Here is a 16,622-nt window from a genome sequence, read left to right on the forward strand (position 1 = left end):
GTCAAACTCATGCTGGTAGCTTCGAGAACACCATCCAACCATCTTGTCCTCTGTCGCCCCCTTCTCCTTGTGCCCTCCCTCTTTCCCAACATCAGGGTCTTTTCCAGGGAGTCTTCTCTTCTCATGAGGTGGCCAAAGTATTGGAGTCTCAGCTTCAGGATCTGTCCTTCCAGTGAGCACTCAGGGCTGATTTCCTTAAGAATGGAGTGGTTTGATCTTCTTGCAGTCCATGGGACTCTCAAGAGTCTCCTCCAGCACCATAATTCAAAAGCATCAATTCTTCCGCGATCAGCTTTCTTTATGGTCCAGCTCTCACTTCCATACATCACTGCTGGGAAAACCATAGCTTTAACTATACAGACCTTTGTTGGCAAGGTGATGTCTCTGCTTTTTAAGATGCTGTCTAAAACATGCATTTGTTGTTGTTTAGTCGTTTAGTCGTGTCCGACTCTTCGTGACCCCATGGACCAGAGCACGCCAGGCATTTAGGGGACCCAAACATGCATTTAGGGGACCCATTTCTCAACCTTTTACAATATGTTTGCATGGTGGCAGTGCTCCTGTTGTGACCCACCTTGGATCAGGTCGTGACCCACTAGCAGGACCTTAACCCACCAGCTGAAGACAGTAATGTAGACAGTACTGAACTAGGTGGACCACTGGTCTGGCTCTCTTTAAGGCAACTTCCTGTCAATTAAGTTTGTTAAGGCTTTTAGCCCAGCTGGAAACATCATTAAAAATAAAAGCGGCAATATAATAAAAGAGCCCTTTACAAGTTGTATGCAATCTGCAGGCAGTATATTTGCGTTTGGTGGCAGAATCTGTTCTTGCCATTTACCTTTGTGAGTCCAGAGCACTCTTCCTTGCATCCAGATGTGCCCTAATATTTTGACAGGCCATTTTAATTCTGCATGCAACCTGCCTCAAGGAACAGAGCATCTCAAGGGTACAGTGCATACAGGTCATGTTTTGTGTAGAGCTGTAAATAGAATCTCAGAGAGATGGCTCTGCCTTCTGGGTCATGTCTCAGGGGTGCAAAAATCTGCTTGTTCCTTTGGTTTCCGCCCAGGACCTTGTTGGTGTTTATCTGACTAACAAAGTCATCCTGTATTTCAAGCTTCATTAGAGCTCATGAGTGTCCCTCAGCCCAGAGTCTTGGCTGATGCTCAAATCGTTACGTGAAATGTATTTCCCCTGGGGCTCCTGCCCAACTTTAGAGGGTTTCCTGGCTAAAAGCATCCCAAATTTCCTGTGTGTGTGTGTGTGTGAGAGAGAGAGAGAGAGAGAGAGAGAGTGAGAGAGAGTTAGGTTTTCTTTCAAGCCCTCTTTCTAGCCGGGCATCCACCTGTCATTTCCCTCCATTATTTTAGATCCTATCATCTATGGAAGTAAGGGATTCTGGGATTTGGGGAAGAAGTGGTGGTGGAGCACTTGAAATGCTTTGATCTCATTGATAAAGGAGGGTCCTGGCCCAAACAGTGGCCAAAAGGCTACTGTTTTAATCTATTTGCAATATTTCATTCTCCCTTTCTCCCCCTCAGGGAGGGGTTAATCCCCTTTCCCTTTTTTTTTTTAATCCTCACAACGACCCAGAAAGTGATGGGCTCTCCTTCCTTGGAGGTTTTAAGCAGAGGTAGGATGGCCATCTGTCATGGATGCCTTAGTTGAGATTCCTGCATTGCAGGGGGTTGGATGAGACGACCGTTGGGGTCCCTTCCAACTCTACAATTTTGTGATTCTAAGTGTGGAACAGGTTCTTTCAGTTCAGGAGCTGGTGCACTTAGCAAGATATTAGAATTCGGGAAGTGGCCTTATTTGGCACCAGATCCTCAGTCTGTATAGCCCAGCAGCAACTAGCAGTGGCTTCCAGGCTCTTGCAACAAGTTTTTTCTGCCCCCTGTGCTACATGTTTCTTTTAAGTGGAGGTGATGGGGATTGAACCCTGGGCCTTCTGCATTCAAAGCCTACGCTCTGCCACTGAGCTACGGCTCTTGCGGTTCGTTCTGCCTTTATTTACTTAAGCCTTTTCCTACTTAAAGGTAAAGGTACCCCTGCCCATACGGGCCAGTCTTGACAGACTCTAGGGTTGTGCGCTCATCTCACTCTAGAGGCCGGGAGCCAGCGCTGTCCGCAGACACTTCCGGGTCACGTGGCCAGCGTGACAAGCTGCATCTGGCGAGCCAGCGCAGCACACAGAACGCCGTTTACCTTCCCGCTGGTAAGCGGTCCCTATTTATCTACTTGCACCCGGAGGTGCTTTCGAACTGCTAGGTTGGCAGGTGCAGGGACCAAACGACGGGAGCGCACCCCGCCGCGGGGATTCGAACCGCCGACCATGCGATCGGCAAGTCCTAGGCGCTGAGGTTTTACCCACAGCGCCACCCGCGTCCCTTTCCTACTTAGGTCTTTACTTTAAGCTATTTGTCTTGGCCCAGGAACCACCGAAGGTGAAGACGATAACCCGATACAAATCTGCCTACGAGGAGCAGCTGGAACAACAGCGGCTGGCCGTCCAGCGAGCGGAGGAGGCCAATCGCCTCAGAGAACACCAGGAGTCTCTGCACCAGGGGAGACTACAAGAGCAGTTGCTACGGCAGCAGCAGCTTCAGGAGCGAGAGCTGACACTGCGCAGGCAGGCAGAGCAGGGCGAAGAGCAATTTAAACACCGCCTAAGGTTATCTTTCTAAAACGCACTTTTGGCTCCTGTCGGCCTCTGAGAAAGGAGGTTAGCTCAGGTTGCCTCAGACTTTGACAGTGACTAGAATTTCCAGAACCTTCTGGAACCTTCTGGCACTTTCTTCAAACACCTGCTGGGAGGTCAGGGCCTTTGTGGGGGGGCGGGGTCAGGCTGCTGATATGCTACCCATGAGGAGGTGCAGGCCGCCCCACTTCTCCACTGCTGCCAGTGGAGCAGGATAAAGATGCGGGCCATTCCTTGACCTGTGCCATGTCCTGTCAGCAAGCATTTAGAAAATGGCGTTCGCCGTGGGTGCCTACAAACTGGCTTTTCAAGTGTCTGCTGTCAGGAATCCTTTCTGCATTATATTGCCTTAAAGCAGGGGATCTTTTTCCTGACTCAGGGCCACGTTCCCTCTAGGGAAGCCTTGCAGGGGCCACATGCCAGTGGTGGGCAAGCCTAGTAGGTGGAATAGTGGGTGCTGACCTTTAAAGCCCTAAACGGCCTTGGTCCTGTATAACTGAAGGAGCGTCTCCACCCCCATGGTTCAGCCCAGACACTGAGATCCAGTGCTGAGGGCCTTCTGGTAGTCCCCTCATTGCGAGAAGTGAGGTTACAGGGAACCAGACAGAGGGCCTTCTCGGTAGTGACGCCTGCCCTGTGGAACGCCCTCCTTTCAGATGTGAAGGAAATAAGCAGCTATTCTATCTTTAAAAGACATCTGAAGGCAGCCCTGTTTAGGGAAGTTTTTAATATTTAATGCGGTATTGTTTTTAACACTCGATTGGGAGCTGCCCAGAGTGCCTGGGGAAACTCAGCCAGATGGGCGGGGTATAAATAAATTATTATTATTATTATTATTATTATTATTAGCAGCAGCAGCATTTGTACAGTGAACAACATTCCAGCCATTTAAAGCAATAGGTTTTGCATACATTCGTCTCTCTAGTCTGCATCCATTATCACAGTTTCCCTCATGGAAACCCTGCACATTGCAGAGGATTCTGGGAACGTGGGTGGGTGGTTGGTTGGTTGGGTGTGTTCTAGGGGGGCGCACTCACTTGGTGTCCTGGGTTGGGTTATTCTTCCCACTCATGAAAGAGCACCCTCTCTTCCCATGTCACACTCACAGTGCCGCTAGCAATGGCCCTGTACTTCCGCATGGGTGCATTGTGTTGCTGTGGCAACACATGTAAAGTGGGAGGTGCAACCTACAATGAGGGAAGGCTACCTTCCTCACCAACATTCTCTGTAATACAAAGAGGTGCCTGGTATGTCCCACGGAGGACCTTACAGTCTTCAAACAAAAACATCTTGGAGGTCCCGGGCCACAGAGAGGTTAGGCTGGCCTCAACCAGAGCCAGGGCTTTTTCGGCTGCGGCTCCAATCTGGTGGAACGCTCTGTCACAAGAGACTAGGGCCCTGTGGGACTTGACATCTTTCCGCAGGGCCTGCAAGACAGAGCTGTTCCACCAGGCCTTTGGCCAAGGCACAGCCTGACCCCCTCCTTTGGTAATCCTCACAGAACTCTAGCCCAATGGTTGCCATTAATCTGATTTGAACTGATTTTATAATGAAATGATTTTAGAATGTTGTATCATTTTACTGTTGTTAGCTGCTCTGAGCCCGGCTTCGGCTGGGGAGGGCGGGATATAAATAAAATATTATTATTATTATTAGTTGGCACAAACCCCAACAAAGGAGTAAATGGCAAGCATTGGTCTTCCATCTTTTCTCACAAGGCCCCTGAGTTGTTGCTGAACCCCAATTGCCCATCATCCCTGGCCATGCTGGCAGGGGCTGATGGGAGTTGTAGTCCAGCAACCTCTGGAGGGCGATAGGTTCTCCACCCCTGTTTTAACAACAATAAAAATCCCCTTGTGAATCCGAATTAACCCCTTTGTATAATGTTTCTCCAGCCACCAATCCCATTACGACAACCTGGATCAGGATATTGTGCAAGGAGAAGAACAAGGTGCCCAGGAAGAAGAAGAAAGTAAGTGACGTTCTCTCCAACCCTTGTCTTTAACGCTGTCTTTGAAATAAGACATGTGTGTAATTGAAAATGCAATCAATGGGTTGGCCATATTTAAAGCAGGTAAAGCCTAGCTTGGCTTATTTCTGGATTTCATGGCCAGGGTGGTGCTCATTCATCTCTATCTTGTTGTCCCAAAATTTTCCCTGTCTACATTAGCCAACTTTCATACATCTTGAATTGCACATGGAAGCTGTTCCTTTCGTGGATTACAAATACTGTGTTCCGCTTATGCGGTCTTTCTGAATGGAAGGAGGGCTGAATGAATTATCTGAATTGCCTTTGATCAGATTACGATCGGCAGAACCGGCACCCAGATGAAGCGGAGGAAGAAGACCACAATAATGCAAACGGACAACAGGATCATGAACTGGACCACCGAGCAGAGAGCGAGCAGAATGAAGAACCGGTGAGTGGGAATGGCATACATTGATATTTTAAAATTGCACTGTGGGGCAATTCTATAACAGACATCAATAGACATGAATCTAGCTAAATCAGTAATTGTGTGTCAAGCACCATGCTGGAGGTGCTTTTTCTTGTAACAAAGGCAGAAGCAAGGCTTGTTTGGCCTAGAGGTACTGCCTGGGATTGTTGGTGACACGGACTGGGGCCACCATCTTAAGTTTTCCCAGGTATTTTGTGGCAGCCTTTTTTTTAAAAAAGAAAAACAACAGTTCCACAGAATGTTTGGAGCATTGCATTTTGGGAAAACTACGATGGTGGACAGGAGCCCATTCAGCAGTACATTGCTGAGCCCTCCTCACCAGCTGGCTCTGAGGCTGGTGGTCCTGTCTTAAAAGCAAAAAAGCAAATAAATAAAGGGGTGTGGTAACATCAGAGAACAAAAAAGTAGGCCAAGAATCTTGCCGTATCTTGAAATAGTAAATCAGTTTCTTCAGAATTCAAGGAAGGAAGGGTTAGGGAGGAAGTTTGAATAATAACAGCTAGCATTTATATAGCACTTCCATGTCTTCAAAGTGTTTCATGTTTTGTTTTACACACATATGCCTTTATCTTAGGTTTTATATCCTGCCTTTCTAAGCAAATGCCACTTCAATGTGATTTGCAACAAATTTAAAACAAAAGCCATTTAATAGCTCAATTTAGACTGCAGTCAAGCATCTCTCTTTCTCTCTCTCTCTCTCTCTCTCTCTCTCTCTCTCTCACACACACACACACACACACAGAGAGAGAGAGAGCGAGAGCGAGCAATAAAGCCAGCTGATCTTGGCAAGACAGGCAATTATTCTCTCCACATAGTGAAGGTTGAGGTGAGAGAGGGTGGCTTGTTTATAAGGCAGTTTCTTAAGTTCATGGCAGGGGTGAGATTGTCTCCAAGGGGTTCCTGGTTTGCAGCTGAACATTGAAATTGAAATATTGAAATGCTTTATTGTCACTTGTACAACTTGTATACAGTGAGATTACACAAGCACCCCCCACTCAGCTCTCTTTGTCTTAATTACCCTCGTTTACTGACGCACACCCACCAAACCCGAAAGTCAGTTTCCCTATTGTTATCTTTTCATTCAGCAGCCTAACAGCCCACAGATAGAAGCTGTTCTTTACCCTGTTGGTGCAACTAATCATGCTTCTATATCTTCTGCCTGAGGGCAGGAGATCAAGAAAGTGCCGGACAGGGTGTGAATCATCCCTGAGAATTTTCCTCACTCTCCTGAAACAACGTTCTTCCTCTATTTCATCCAGCGGATTCACGGGACAGCCCATAATATCTTGTGTTGTATTCACCACCCTCTGTAGGCACTTCCTATCAGTTGATGTCAAACCAGCGTACCACACCGTTATGCAGTATGAAAGGACACTTTCTATTGTGGACCAGTAGAAGGAGATCATCAAATGCTGATTGACATCGTTCTTTCGCAATACTCTGAGGAGATGGAGTCTCTGTTGGGCTTTCTTAGCTCTATGCTACACAGGCTTGATGGATCAAGCTTGGAAGTAGGAAGAGATGTGCTCAGATCAGTATGGCCCTGTCAGTTTTAACACAGTGAGCACCTGCCTACTTGCTCCTCTTATAGTGGTGCCCCTTGACTGGGAGTGGATGCTGTAAAGAATTACCCTGGGTGTACTAACTTGTAAGTCTTTATTAAACCTACTAGGGCAAGTCACTTTCTCTCCTGGTTTGACCTACTTCAGAGGACTACTGTAAGGATCAAGAAGTCTGGCCCTGATCCTGCGGCCTTTGGGTGAAGGCCTCTAAGCTGCCATCCCATACACTCAATTCAACAGCTGAGAGTTGGCTGGGTGCCCACCAGACTTTTTAATTTGCAGCCGCTGGAGATTTGCATCTGGGTATATGTCTCCTTGTGCTGAATGGCTCTGAGACCCCCGTGTATAGGGCGGTATATAAATTCAATAAATAAATAAAAAATCAGAAACGAAAGGTAGTACAGTGGTACCTCGGGTTAAGTACTTAATTTGTTCCGGAGGTCTGTTCTTAACCTGAAACTGTTCTTAACCTGAAGCACCGCTTTAGCTAATGGGGCCTCCTGCTGCTGCCGTGCCGCCGGAGCACGATTTCTGTTCTCATCCTGAAGCAAAGTTCTTAACCCAAGGTACTATTTCTGGGTTAGCGGAGTCTGTAACCTGAAGTGTATGTAACCTGAAGCGTATGTAACCTGAGGTACCACTGTATCCAGTACAAATGCTACTCAGAGTAGACCCGTTGACGTTAATGGGAATGACTAAATTTCAGTGAGTCTACTCTGAATAGGGCTTCAATGAGTACAACCCATAGATTGTAACTTTGCCTGCTCTTGAAAATCTAAAGCAGATCTGAGTGATGTGTTGGATATGGACCTAAGGCAATGTTGTACAGTGGTACCTCTGGTTGCGAATGGGATCCGTTCCGGAGGCCCATTCACAACATGAAAAGAGTGCAACCCACAGCGGTGAGTCGGCACATGCGCAGGTTGCGATTCACCGCTTCTGCGCATGCGCATGACGTTATTTTGTGTTTCTGCGCATGTGCGAGCGCCAAAACCCGGAAGTAACCCTTTCCGGTACTTCTGGGTCGCCACGGGACGTAACCTGAAAGAACGTAACATGAAGCGGATGTAACATGAGGTATGACTGTAGTGAAATGCACTTTATTCTTTATTGAAATTCTCTTGAAATGCAGAAGACAGCCGGGGATGATGTCAACCCAGCTGATGATCCCAACAATCAAGGGGAAGATGAGTTTGAGGAAGCAGAGCAGGAGAGGGAAGAGAACCTGCCTGATGAGAATAAGCAACTGAAGCCGAATAACCCAAAACAAGGGAACCCTGAAATGGAAGAACATTTAGTGGTCAGTATACAAAAGGCCATAGCTATCAAGTGGAGGTCCTGTTTCAAACAAAGGCTGCAGCTTCTAGGGATGTCCTGCATGTATGAAATAGCCATTGCAAATAGGCATTTCACCTCACACACAATTCATTGCAATGCATGACCTGTTTGCTGGTCATTGAGGGTTTTTTTCTAGACAAAAGTGAGTTTCCCATTACCTTAGACTTCCATGGGGTTGCTCTGCTTTGCATTCTGTCACACCTTCCTTCTAACTGCAACAATGAGTATTTCCTAAAATGACCACATGTGAAGTTTGCCGCAGCTGATTTGTTTCATTTATTTACACCTTTCTTTCATGATCCTGGGACGCGGGTGGCGCTGTGGTCTAAACCACAGAGCCTAGGACTTGCCGATCAGAAGGTTGGTGGTCCGAATCCCCGCGACGGGGTGAGCTCCTGTTGCTCGGTCCCAGTTCCTGCCAACCTAGCAGTTCGAAAGCATGTCAAGTGCAAGTAGATAAATAGGTACCGCTCAGATGGGAAGGTAAATGGCGTTTCCATGCGCTGCTCTGGTTCGCCAGAAGCGACTTAGTCATGCTGGCCACATGACCCAGAAGCTCTCTGCGGACAAACGCCGGCTCCCTCAGCCTATAGAGCGAGATGAGTGCCCAAACCCCAGAGTCGTCCGTGACTGGACCTAATGGTCAGGGGTACCTTTTCCTTTATCTTTCATGATCCTACTCGGGGCAGCATATGTCAGGTTTCTGGGTAGTGTCCTATTAAGCTTAAATGTCCAAGAATGAGCTCTGGAATTGCTCCCTCTTCCTGTTAACCACAGTGAATGTTTCATTGACACCAGTCTTTATTGTGGCAATTGGCTCTCTTGCAACCAGGATTTTTTTATATGCTTTAAAAGCTTTGCCTTTCATTGACCATTTTCAAAAGAATGCTAAAAGCATAGTTTAGAATAAGCCCCATTGAACACGGCCAATTTTACTTCTCAAATATAGGGTTATGCTGCAAGCATGTCTTTCTTTACTACTGCTTTTAAATGGTAATTTCTGCCTCTTCCAGGCCCCCTTTTAATGTAGTCACTTTTTTTTGCATTGTATATATATAATTTTATTAAGTTTTCTGTTTTACAACTTAAAATACTAATTTTACATCCTTAAGATATCAATCTTCTCTTTCCATGGTTCATTTTACATGTCATAAATCCCTGCATATTTTACAAAAACTATACCTTTCAGTATTCCATTATTGCATCCATTATCGGTCCCTTTTGCTCACTGATTGCAAAATGCATAAGCTGCTTTGAGTGCACGCTAATGTAGAAATATCGGGTTTATGTTACACAAATCTATTTTAATTTGTTAGATTTATACCATGCTCTTCCTCCCCAAAGGGAGTCCAGGATGACTAAGCCCTGGTTGTAATAAAACTGTGGCTAGCTTTAACTATGGTTGGTTTCTTAACTATTAACCGCCGGTAGAGGAACATTAATTGCTGCTAAAAGACGAAACAAAACTATACCTGCACAGACCTACTTGTGAGCATTGGAAATCAAATCCTTGCCATGTTGCATCCTTCTTCTTTTTTCGTAGTTATACCTCTCCTGTGTGCCCTGGTGCCCTGGAATTGATTTTCAATAAGTAAGTCAGTGCATGGTTTTGAGTGATATTGGAGATATTAGCTATGGAATGTGTTTGTCTGCAGATGGTGGGTAACCCTGATCAGCAAGAAGACAATGTGGATGAGCAGTACCAGGAAGAGGGAGAAGAAGAGGTAAGGAACCTGAGGACACACACTTCTCTGGTTGTGAGGATTATTGCTGGGCGGGGGAGCAGAATGTATGCATCACAAGTGCTTTGGAGGAAGAATGTGCTAAAAATGTGATAAGTACCATACTTTTCCATGTATAAGTCTATGTTTTTTTCAGTATGGTGTAGTGGCTAAGAGCGGTAGACTCGTAATCTGGTGAACCGGGTTTGCGTCTCTGCTCCTCCACATGCAGCTGTCTGGGTGACCTTGAGCTAGTCACACTTCTTTGAAGTCTCTCAGCCCCACTCACCTCACAGAGTGTTTGTTGTGGGAGAGGAAGGGAAAGGAGATTGTTCGCCGCTTTGAGACTCCTTCGGATAGTGATAAAGTGGGATATCAAATCCAGACTCCTCCTCCTCCTCCTCCTCCTCCTCTTCTTCTTCTTCTTTAAAAATCATGCTAAAAAGTGGAGGTCGTCTTATACATGGGTAGTGCATAGGGTGGACGTTTGATTGGTTGTTGCCATGGCTATCAGCGGCTATTGTGTGTGTTATTGGTTGCTGCGTCAATGGGTGGTGTTGATTGGCTGATGCTCTGGCAGTTGGCTGGGCGATTGGCAGCTTCTGCTGGCGATGGGACAGACGGGAGGCAATTTTTGGCAATCCCCCTTTAAAAAAGCCCAACAACCCTGGGTAATCCCCCCCAAAAAGCTGAACAACTCTTTGCCATCTCCCCCCATTTCCTTAAATTTGAGTCCCCCAAAATAGGGGGCGTCTTATACATGGAGGCGTGTTATACACGGAAAAGTATGGTAACATCGACAAGAGCCAAAGCAGCAGCTCTCTTAATTATCAGCATATATTTGTATTATTACTATTTAAGTTCCTTACCCGTTCTTTACCATATGGTCCCAAGGCTGGTTACAGCATTTTTTTAAATAAAAAAACACCATATTAAAAACAGTTTAAAAGAAAGAGATTTGCTGTACACTCAACTGCAGCCCTTCCCTGTAGGATATGGGAGAAAGAAAATGGAATATATTGAGTACAATTGAGTTCTTGCGGCTGGGAAATGAACCAAAGCATATTCTAGGAGATAGGAGGAGAAAATCCTCCTTTTTCTGCAGGTCAAGGCATTTTGGGCCCTCCTATATGCATATGCATTTAATGAATGTTTTCTTCCTCTATTGTGCATTGCAAAGGTATGTCTTCAGTGTGGCGTAGTGGTTAGAATGTCGGACTGGGACCTGGGAGATGAGGGTTCAAATCCCCACTCAACCATGAAAGTCATTGGGTGACCTTGGGCCCGTCACTGCCTCTCAGCAGCCTAACCTATTTTACAGGGTTGTTGTTGTGGGGATTAAATGAGGAGGATAATTAAACTAATTATCCAAAGAGGTTGTGTAGTCATGTTGGACTGAATTGTTTGTGTATAAAAACCACCTGTTCTCAATACCTTGAGTTCCTGAGGTAGAGAGAGAGAGGGAGAGAGAGAGAGAGAGTAATGGAGGGAAGCATGATATAAATGCAATGAATGAATGGCCACAAAACTTCAGGTGGCTTCGAATGGGTTCTTCCTTCCCCTCCAACTGGGCATATGTGTCTCTTTTCAGGCCCAGGGAGATCTGACTGAGGAGAAGAAGAGGGAACCGGATCACAACGGCGAGGAGCCATACGGCGAAAATGATGAAAATGTAAGCACACTGCGTAGATGGGGGACGCTTGATAAAATGGGTGGTTAAGGGAGGCTTTGTGTGTTTCCTGCTCCTTGAATATCCAGGTCAGAGATGTCTGCATAACACTACTGGTTTATGTATAAAATGAGAAAAAAGGACAAACTGGTTTCATTCCAGAAAGGAAAGCTCATCATGGGTTAATTCCGCATTTTCCCACAGTGTGTTCATTTGAAAACAGATATAGGCACTCCCAGAAATGTGTGTGTGTATGTGTGTGTGTGTTCATTCACCTGCCCAGTGGCAGTGTGAGTAAGCATATGCCAAGATTGTAATTGCCACTTCCTTCGCCAATTCACCTGGGGCATGTGCAGGGAGGAGAAGGCATGGGTCACCTAGTCAAGAGAAGAGGAGGCTTTTCAAAAGGCATATCAAGTAATCACACCCAACTTTGTGGACAGCAGGATCTGGAATCAATCTAGCAGCATTTTGAGGGTGAGCACGATTGATTCTGGATTGAGGAAACACAACATGTTTTGTGCTGCAAGCAGGTTGTTTGAACGCAGCCCTAGACCCCAACTACTCCAGGCTGAGGAGCAAGCAGCTTGCGCTCTTGCAGTTGCTATTGAACGGCCTCCGTGATGCAATGGAAAGAACACCAGGGCATTCTTGTTTCCCTGGACTATTTGATCTTTGTCAAACAATATGTGATCAGTTGACAATGTTGGACAGGTTAATTGGCCCAAACCTCAAGTGTAATTATTGGTATTCTTTTTAGAAGAATTTATAGCAATAGGGTTGAAGGGAGTCTTAAAAGAGCCCAATATGTTGCTCCAGCTGTTTGTCACAACTTGATCTCCCCCAGCAGAGGATAGTTCGGTTCAAGGCTTTAGTAATCATAGAATTTCAACAGCCTGCAGTAGCACAATAATCCTGTTTTGTTCTGTGCTGTGACTGGTGTGTGTGTGTGAAGAAATATTTCGCCATAGCAAATGCTGCAGAGTTTTATCATCAAATACATGTTTTCCAAAAAGCTGAATAGTTTTCTCTTTTGTTATCTTTGTTCTGGGGTTATTATTTTCTCATGCTGCCAGGCTGAAGAAAAAATGAGTGAAGGTGCAGAGCAAGAGCAAGAAGTCCAAGAGGAAAATAATCGTAAAGAAGGCCGTGATGAGAACTACGAGGAGGAAGAGGAGGAAGAGGAAGAAGAGGAAGGTGGCGCTGTGGCAGCAAAGGCTCATAGACGAGGGGAAATGTGATTCTTGCTTGAGCTGCAAAATGGCATCTGCTTGGAAAAAAAGAAGAAAATTTTTAGTTGCTAGAGAAGGCCTTTTTATATGTATACATAATTTAAATTTTTTCTCTTAGAAGTCTTTGTGGTTTTATACAAATGCAACATTTTAGGTTAGCATTCCTTTTGTACAAGATTTTAAGTGACAAAAACAAATAGGTGAGGTGGCAACCCCCTTATTTTTCCTCCTTATTTTTATACTGTTTCTTTTCTAGAAGTTTGAGGATCAGTTTCAACTTAAATCTGTTTGGCATTGTCCAAACCGTGACCAGACTTTAGCTTTCAGGTGTATTTCTGGGGGTTAGGGGGGACCGAACATTAGTGCCTAATCTCTTGGAGTTTGAGAAATGGCCTGCTGCAGAGTTGCACCCATATCTCTGTGAGATGCTGGATTTTACATCCAGCTCTCTACGGGACAGCACATTCAAGCACCTCTGTGTATTCATTTTGATCTGAATGAATTTGGCCAGCACAGTATCTGCAGCATCTAAGTGAATATCACTTGGCAGTTGCGAGTGTGCCAAAAATGGCAGTGTTTGAATCCCTTTGCATGTGACACTCATGCACACACTGGGTGGGACTCATGTTGCAGGTCTTTCACACCCTCTTGTTGCTCTGCTTCCTATAGAGGTGTAATTGATTGGATTAGCTCAATGCAGACATTTGGTCTTACCCATATATATGCAGTACCTAACTCACACAAGTGTGTTACCGCAGGCCATAAAGTATAGATGGATCAAAGGGTTTCTTCTTACCGCTTCAGATATTATGCGCATGTAGACTTGGCCATTGTACATCTGACCCCAACATTGTTGTCATGTGCTGGTGGAGATAGATCTGTCCTTAGCCTTATTGCCCTATCTCAGGCTGCAATCTCTGAATAAGCCCCAAGGAAAACAAAGAAACTTACTTCTGAGTAAACATATTTGGGGTATGACTCTACCACCACTCAAATTCCTTCTAGATCAAAAGAAGATAGATATAGATCCCCCCCCCCATTTGGTTTATTTACCATATGATACACACATTTTGAAGTCAAAGTCACAATTTGTTTTTCTTTAGCATTGTGCACCTCTCAAAAAGTTGTGTGGGATTTGTTTTTGTTTGTAGACCGTAAAGTGCCTTTCTTAAGGGCTAAAGGAGTATTTCACATATATTATCTCAGTAATCCTTACCACAACCGTTGTAAGGTAAACCAGCAATACTGTCCTCTTATTTCCAAATGGATGTAGCCTAATGTTTAAAGAAGACAGCTGGCTGGAGGTTACCCAGGGGGTCATTGAAGCCATTCTCCTCTTGTGCATAAAAGCTCCCCTTCTCTGGGCTTCCACTGTTGGCTTGAATCTTAGTCATGATGTCAGTAAGGAAGGCAGGAGGTCAAATAAATGCATAAGAAGGCTGGAGACTGGTGGCTTGCCAGCGTGGTGTAGTGGTTAAGAGCGGTGGACTCGTAATCTGGCGAACCAGGTTCGCTTCCCTGCTCCTCCACATGCAGCTGCTGGGTGACCTTGGGCTAGTCACACTTCTCTGAAGTCTCTCAGCCCCACTCACCTCACAGAGTGTTTTTTGTGGGAGAGGAAGGGAAAGGAGATTGTTAGCCCCTTTGAGATTCCTTAAGGGGAGTGAAAGGTGGGATATCAAGTCCAAGCTCCTCCTTTTCTTCTTCTTCTTCTTCTTCTTCTTCTTCTTCTTCTTCTTCTTCTTCTTCTTGCCCTCTGGTCACTTAGCCGGTGTAAAAGACTGGATAGTATTAAGGCATATACTGAATATATGGCTAACATGAGATTTGAAACCAGACCTTTCCTATCATAAGTGGGTGGAGATGACCGTCTCCTCTTACCTCAAATAAAATTTAGTATTATGTTTGACAGAAGAATGAAAAGAATGTGAAAAAAGAGTAATTGGATGGTATGTTGATCTGTTGATACTCGGATCAGTAGCTCTATTTTATGTTAGAAAAGTGTGTGGTACAAAATGTGGTACACTGGACTGCTTACAAGGTCCATATTCCTCACCTCCCTAATCATGTGTTGCTTTCCAGGAAAGCGGAAAGGCTTCACCTGGCAGAAATAAAATGGGTGGTTCTTTCCTGGCATGGTGGAGGATACACATCTTTAGCCACACAAGTCCTATACCGCATAATCCCTCTAAGGGTTCAAACTGGGGGCCGCAATCAGATCATATATGTTGCATACCCCCATTACGTATTTTATTTGTATTTTTTAATGTGATGGTACGTTGGCTTCAAAAGGGTTAAAAATCAAGTCGTCATTGTTAAATGTCAGACACTGGGAATTGATAGCAGTGACAGATTAGCCCCACCATACCTGAATCACTGGACCACCAACTCTGTTGCTTCTTATTCTCCCACTAATATTATTCTTTCTCCTACAATTTTAACAGTAACCACATGGGCCAAGAGAATGACTCACTTGTTTCCTTCTGCCTACCCACCTGCAATCTTGTACGGTTAGCATCACGGGCGTGGGCCAGGTTAACGGGCAACAGTTCACAATGGCCTAGCCAGAAATTAGGACCTCGGTGATGCTGGTGTAGTGCTTAGCTGTGATTTCTGCAGGCGACACAATGTGTGACTGTTGCTTTGTCTGAGGACACGTGGCAAGTTCTGTGCTCGTGGGCTTGTAAGATCGTAGCTGAGTTGCAGAGCTTATATCCATGAATATGCTGTACCACTCATCCTTCATGCGCTTCTGTTCCTAGGGATACTAGTGAGCAGGGAATAGGATAAGGTATTGGAGGACAGAATTGTGTGTGCCACATGACCTGCCCTTTGGCCGCTGAGCTAACCTGCCACCCACAGATGTGGCAGAAGATGATGTCCTGCTGCCAGTGTTGGAAGTAAGATTAATCTGCCAGGCCAGTTAGCTTCTACACATGGATTGGGATAGAGGCACCACCTTACGCTTCAGATTTTGGAAGCAAAAGGTCTTGGGCTGGCTCCAACACTTCCTCTCATCTTTTAAGAATTTGCATATATATGACCCATAGGCTACTATTTTAACTTTTTTATATGAATTTAATATAATTCATTTTTGTACTAACCTAATTATTAATTTTGCTTTTGTAGATGCTTTGAACTATTTCCTTTATATATATATTTAAGAGTAGGGGTACTCTTAACATTTCATAGGACTGTGTGTGTGCGGATTTGAGGTTTTCTAAATGTTACAAAAAAAGATTTATCACACGGAGAAAAGAGATTCCTGTTTACATAAATGACTGTAAAGTGTATGATATGTACATAATCTTCGGAATACAAATATTTTGATACATTTGTGCATATTTTTAATGCCATGGGGCAGTATTTAATTATTCTGAGGCATATTTTAGGGTCATCAATAAAAGCTAGAATCAAAACTGACCACTATGTTAGTCTGGTGCTCTTTTTGTTATTGGTCTGGTGGCAGTTTCACAGCTGTTCGGAGAATGAATGGATAAAATTGCAGGTAAGGAATGCTTGCAAATATTAAGTATTTCCTGTTTCATCTTTAGTCAGAAATGTTCACACATGGATCATCTTGACTGCATCTGCTCTGACACAAGAGCAAAGTATTTTATTTGGTGGGAAGAGAAAAAACATAATGTTGTGCTGATGGTCGAGAAAATTATATTTTATTAAACAGATTTCAGTTGGTGCAGACTATTTACATTTTAATTATAGTGAGCCCTTCGTCAAAGAAGGTGAAAAACAAACAGCTCAGTCTTCTAGAACAAATTTCACAGAACCTTGGAGGAAGCTTCAGTCTGTTCCTGCCTTGGGAAAGGATGATGGACAATATCCAGTGATGTGTATGTGTTTCTCTCTTGAGTGTTGGATATCTCCAAGTGGGTTTAGGCGCCTATCATTTGAAGGCCGAAAACTGAAGCTTCAGAGAAAG

General features: G+C 44.8%; 1 protein-coding gene across 2 annotated transcripts in view; it reads left to right on the forward strand.

Moving 5' to 3' along the window:
* GOLIM4 (golgi integral membrane protein 4) overlaps positions 1–16,105 on the forward strand; it is a 60,027-nt gene extending 43,922 nt beyond the window's left edge. For both annotated transcript variants that reach the window (XM_081007948.1, XM_081007949.1), the window contains 7 exons: positions 2,436–2,674; positions 4,597–4,673; positions 5,003–5,121; positions 7,855–8,022; positions 9,716–9,784; positions 11,373–11,453; positions 12,527–16,105. In XM_081007948.1, coding sequence (XP_080864074.1) covers positions 2,436–2,674; positions 4,597–4,673; positions 5,003–5,121; positions 7,855–8,022; positions 9,716–9,784; positions 11,373–11,453; positions 12,527–12,691 — 918 coding nt within the window. In that variant the 3' untranslated portion in view covers positions 12,692–16,105. The remainder of the gene's footprint in view (positions 1–2,435; positions 2,675–4,596; positions 4,674–5,002; positions 5,122–7,854; positions 8,023–9,715; positions 9,785–11,372; positions 11,454–12,526) is intronic.
* The last annotated feature ends 517 nt before the right edge of the window (positions 16,106–16,622 follow it).

The sequence above is a fragment of the Podarcis pityusensis genome, assembly GCF_964106645.2.
Source record: "Podarcis pityusensis genome assembly, chromosome: 5".
Taxonomy (NCBI): Eukaryota; Metazoa; Chordata; class Lepidosauria; order Squamata; family Lacertidae; genus Podarcis; species Podarcis pityusensis.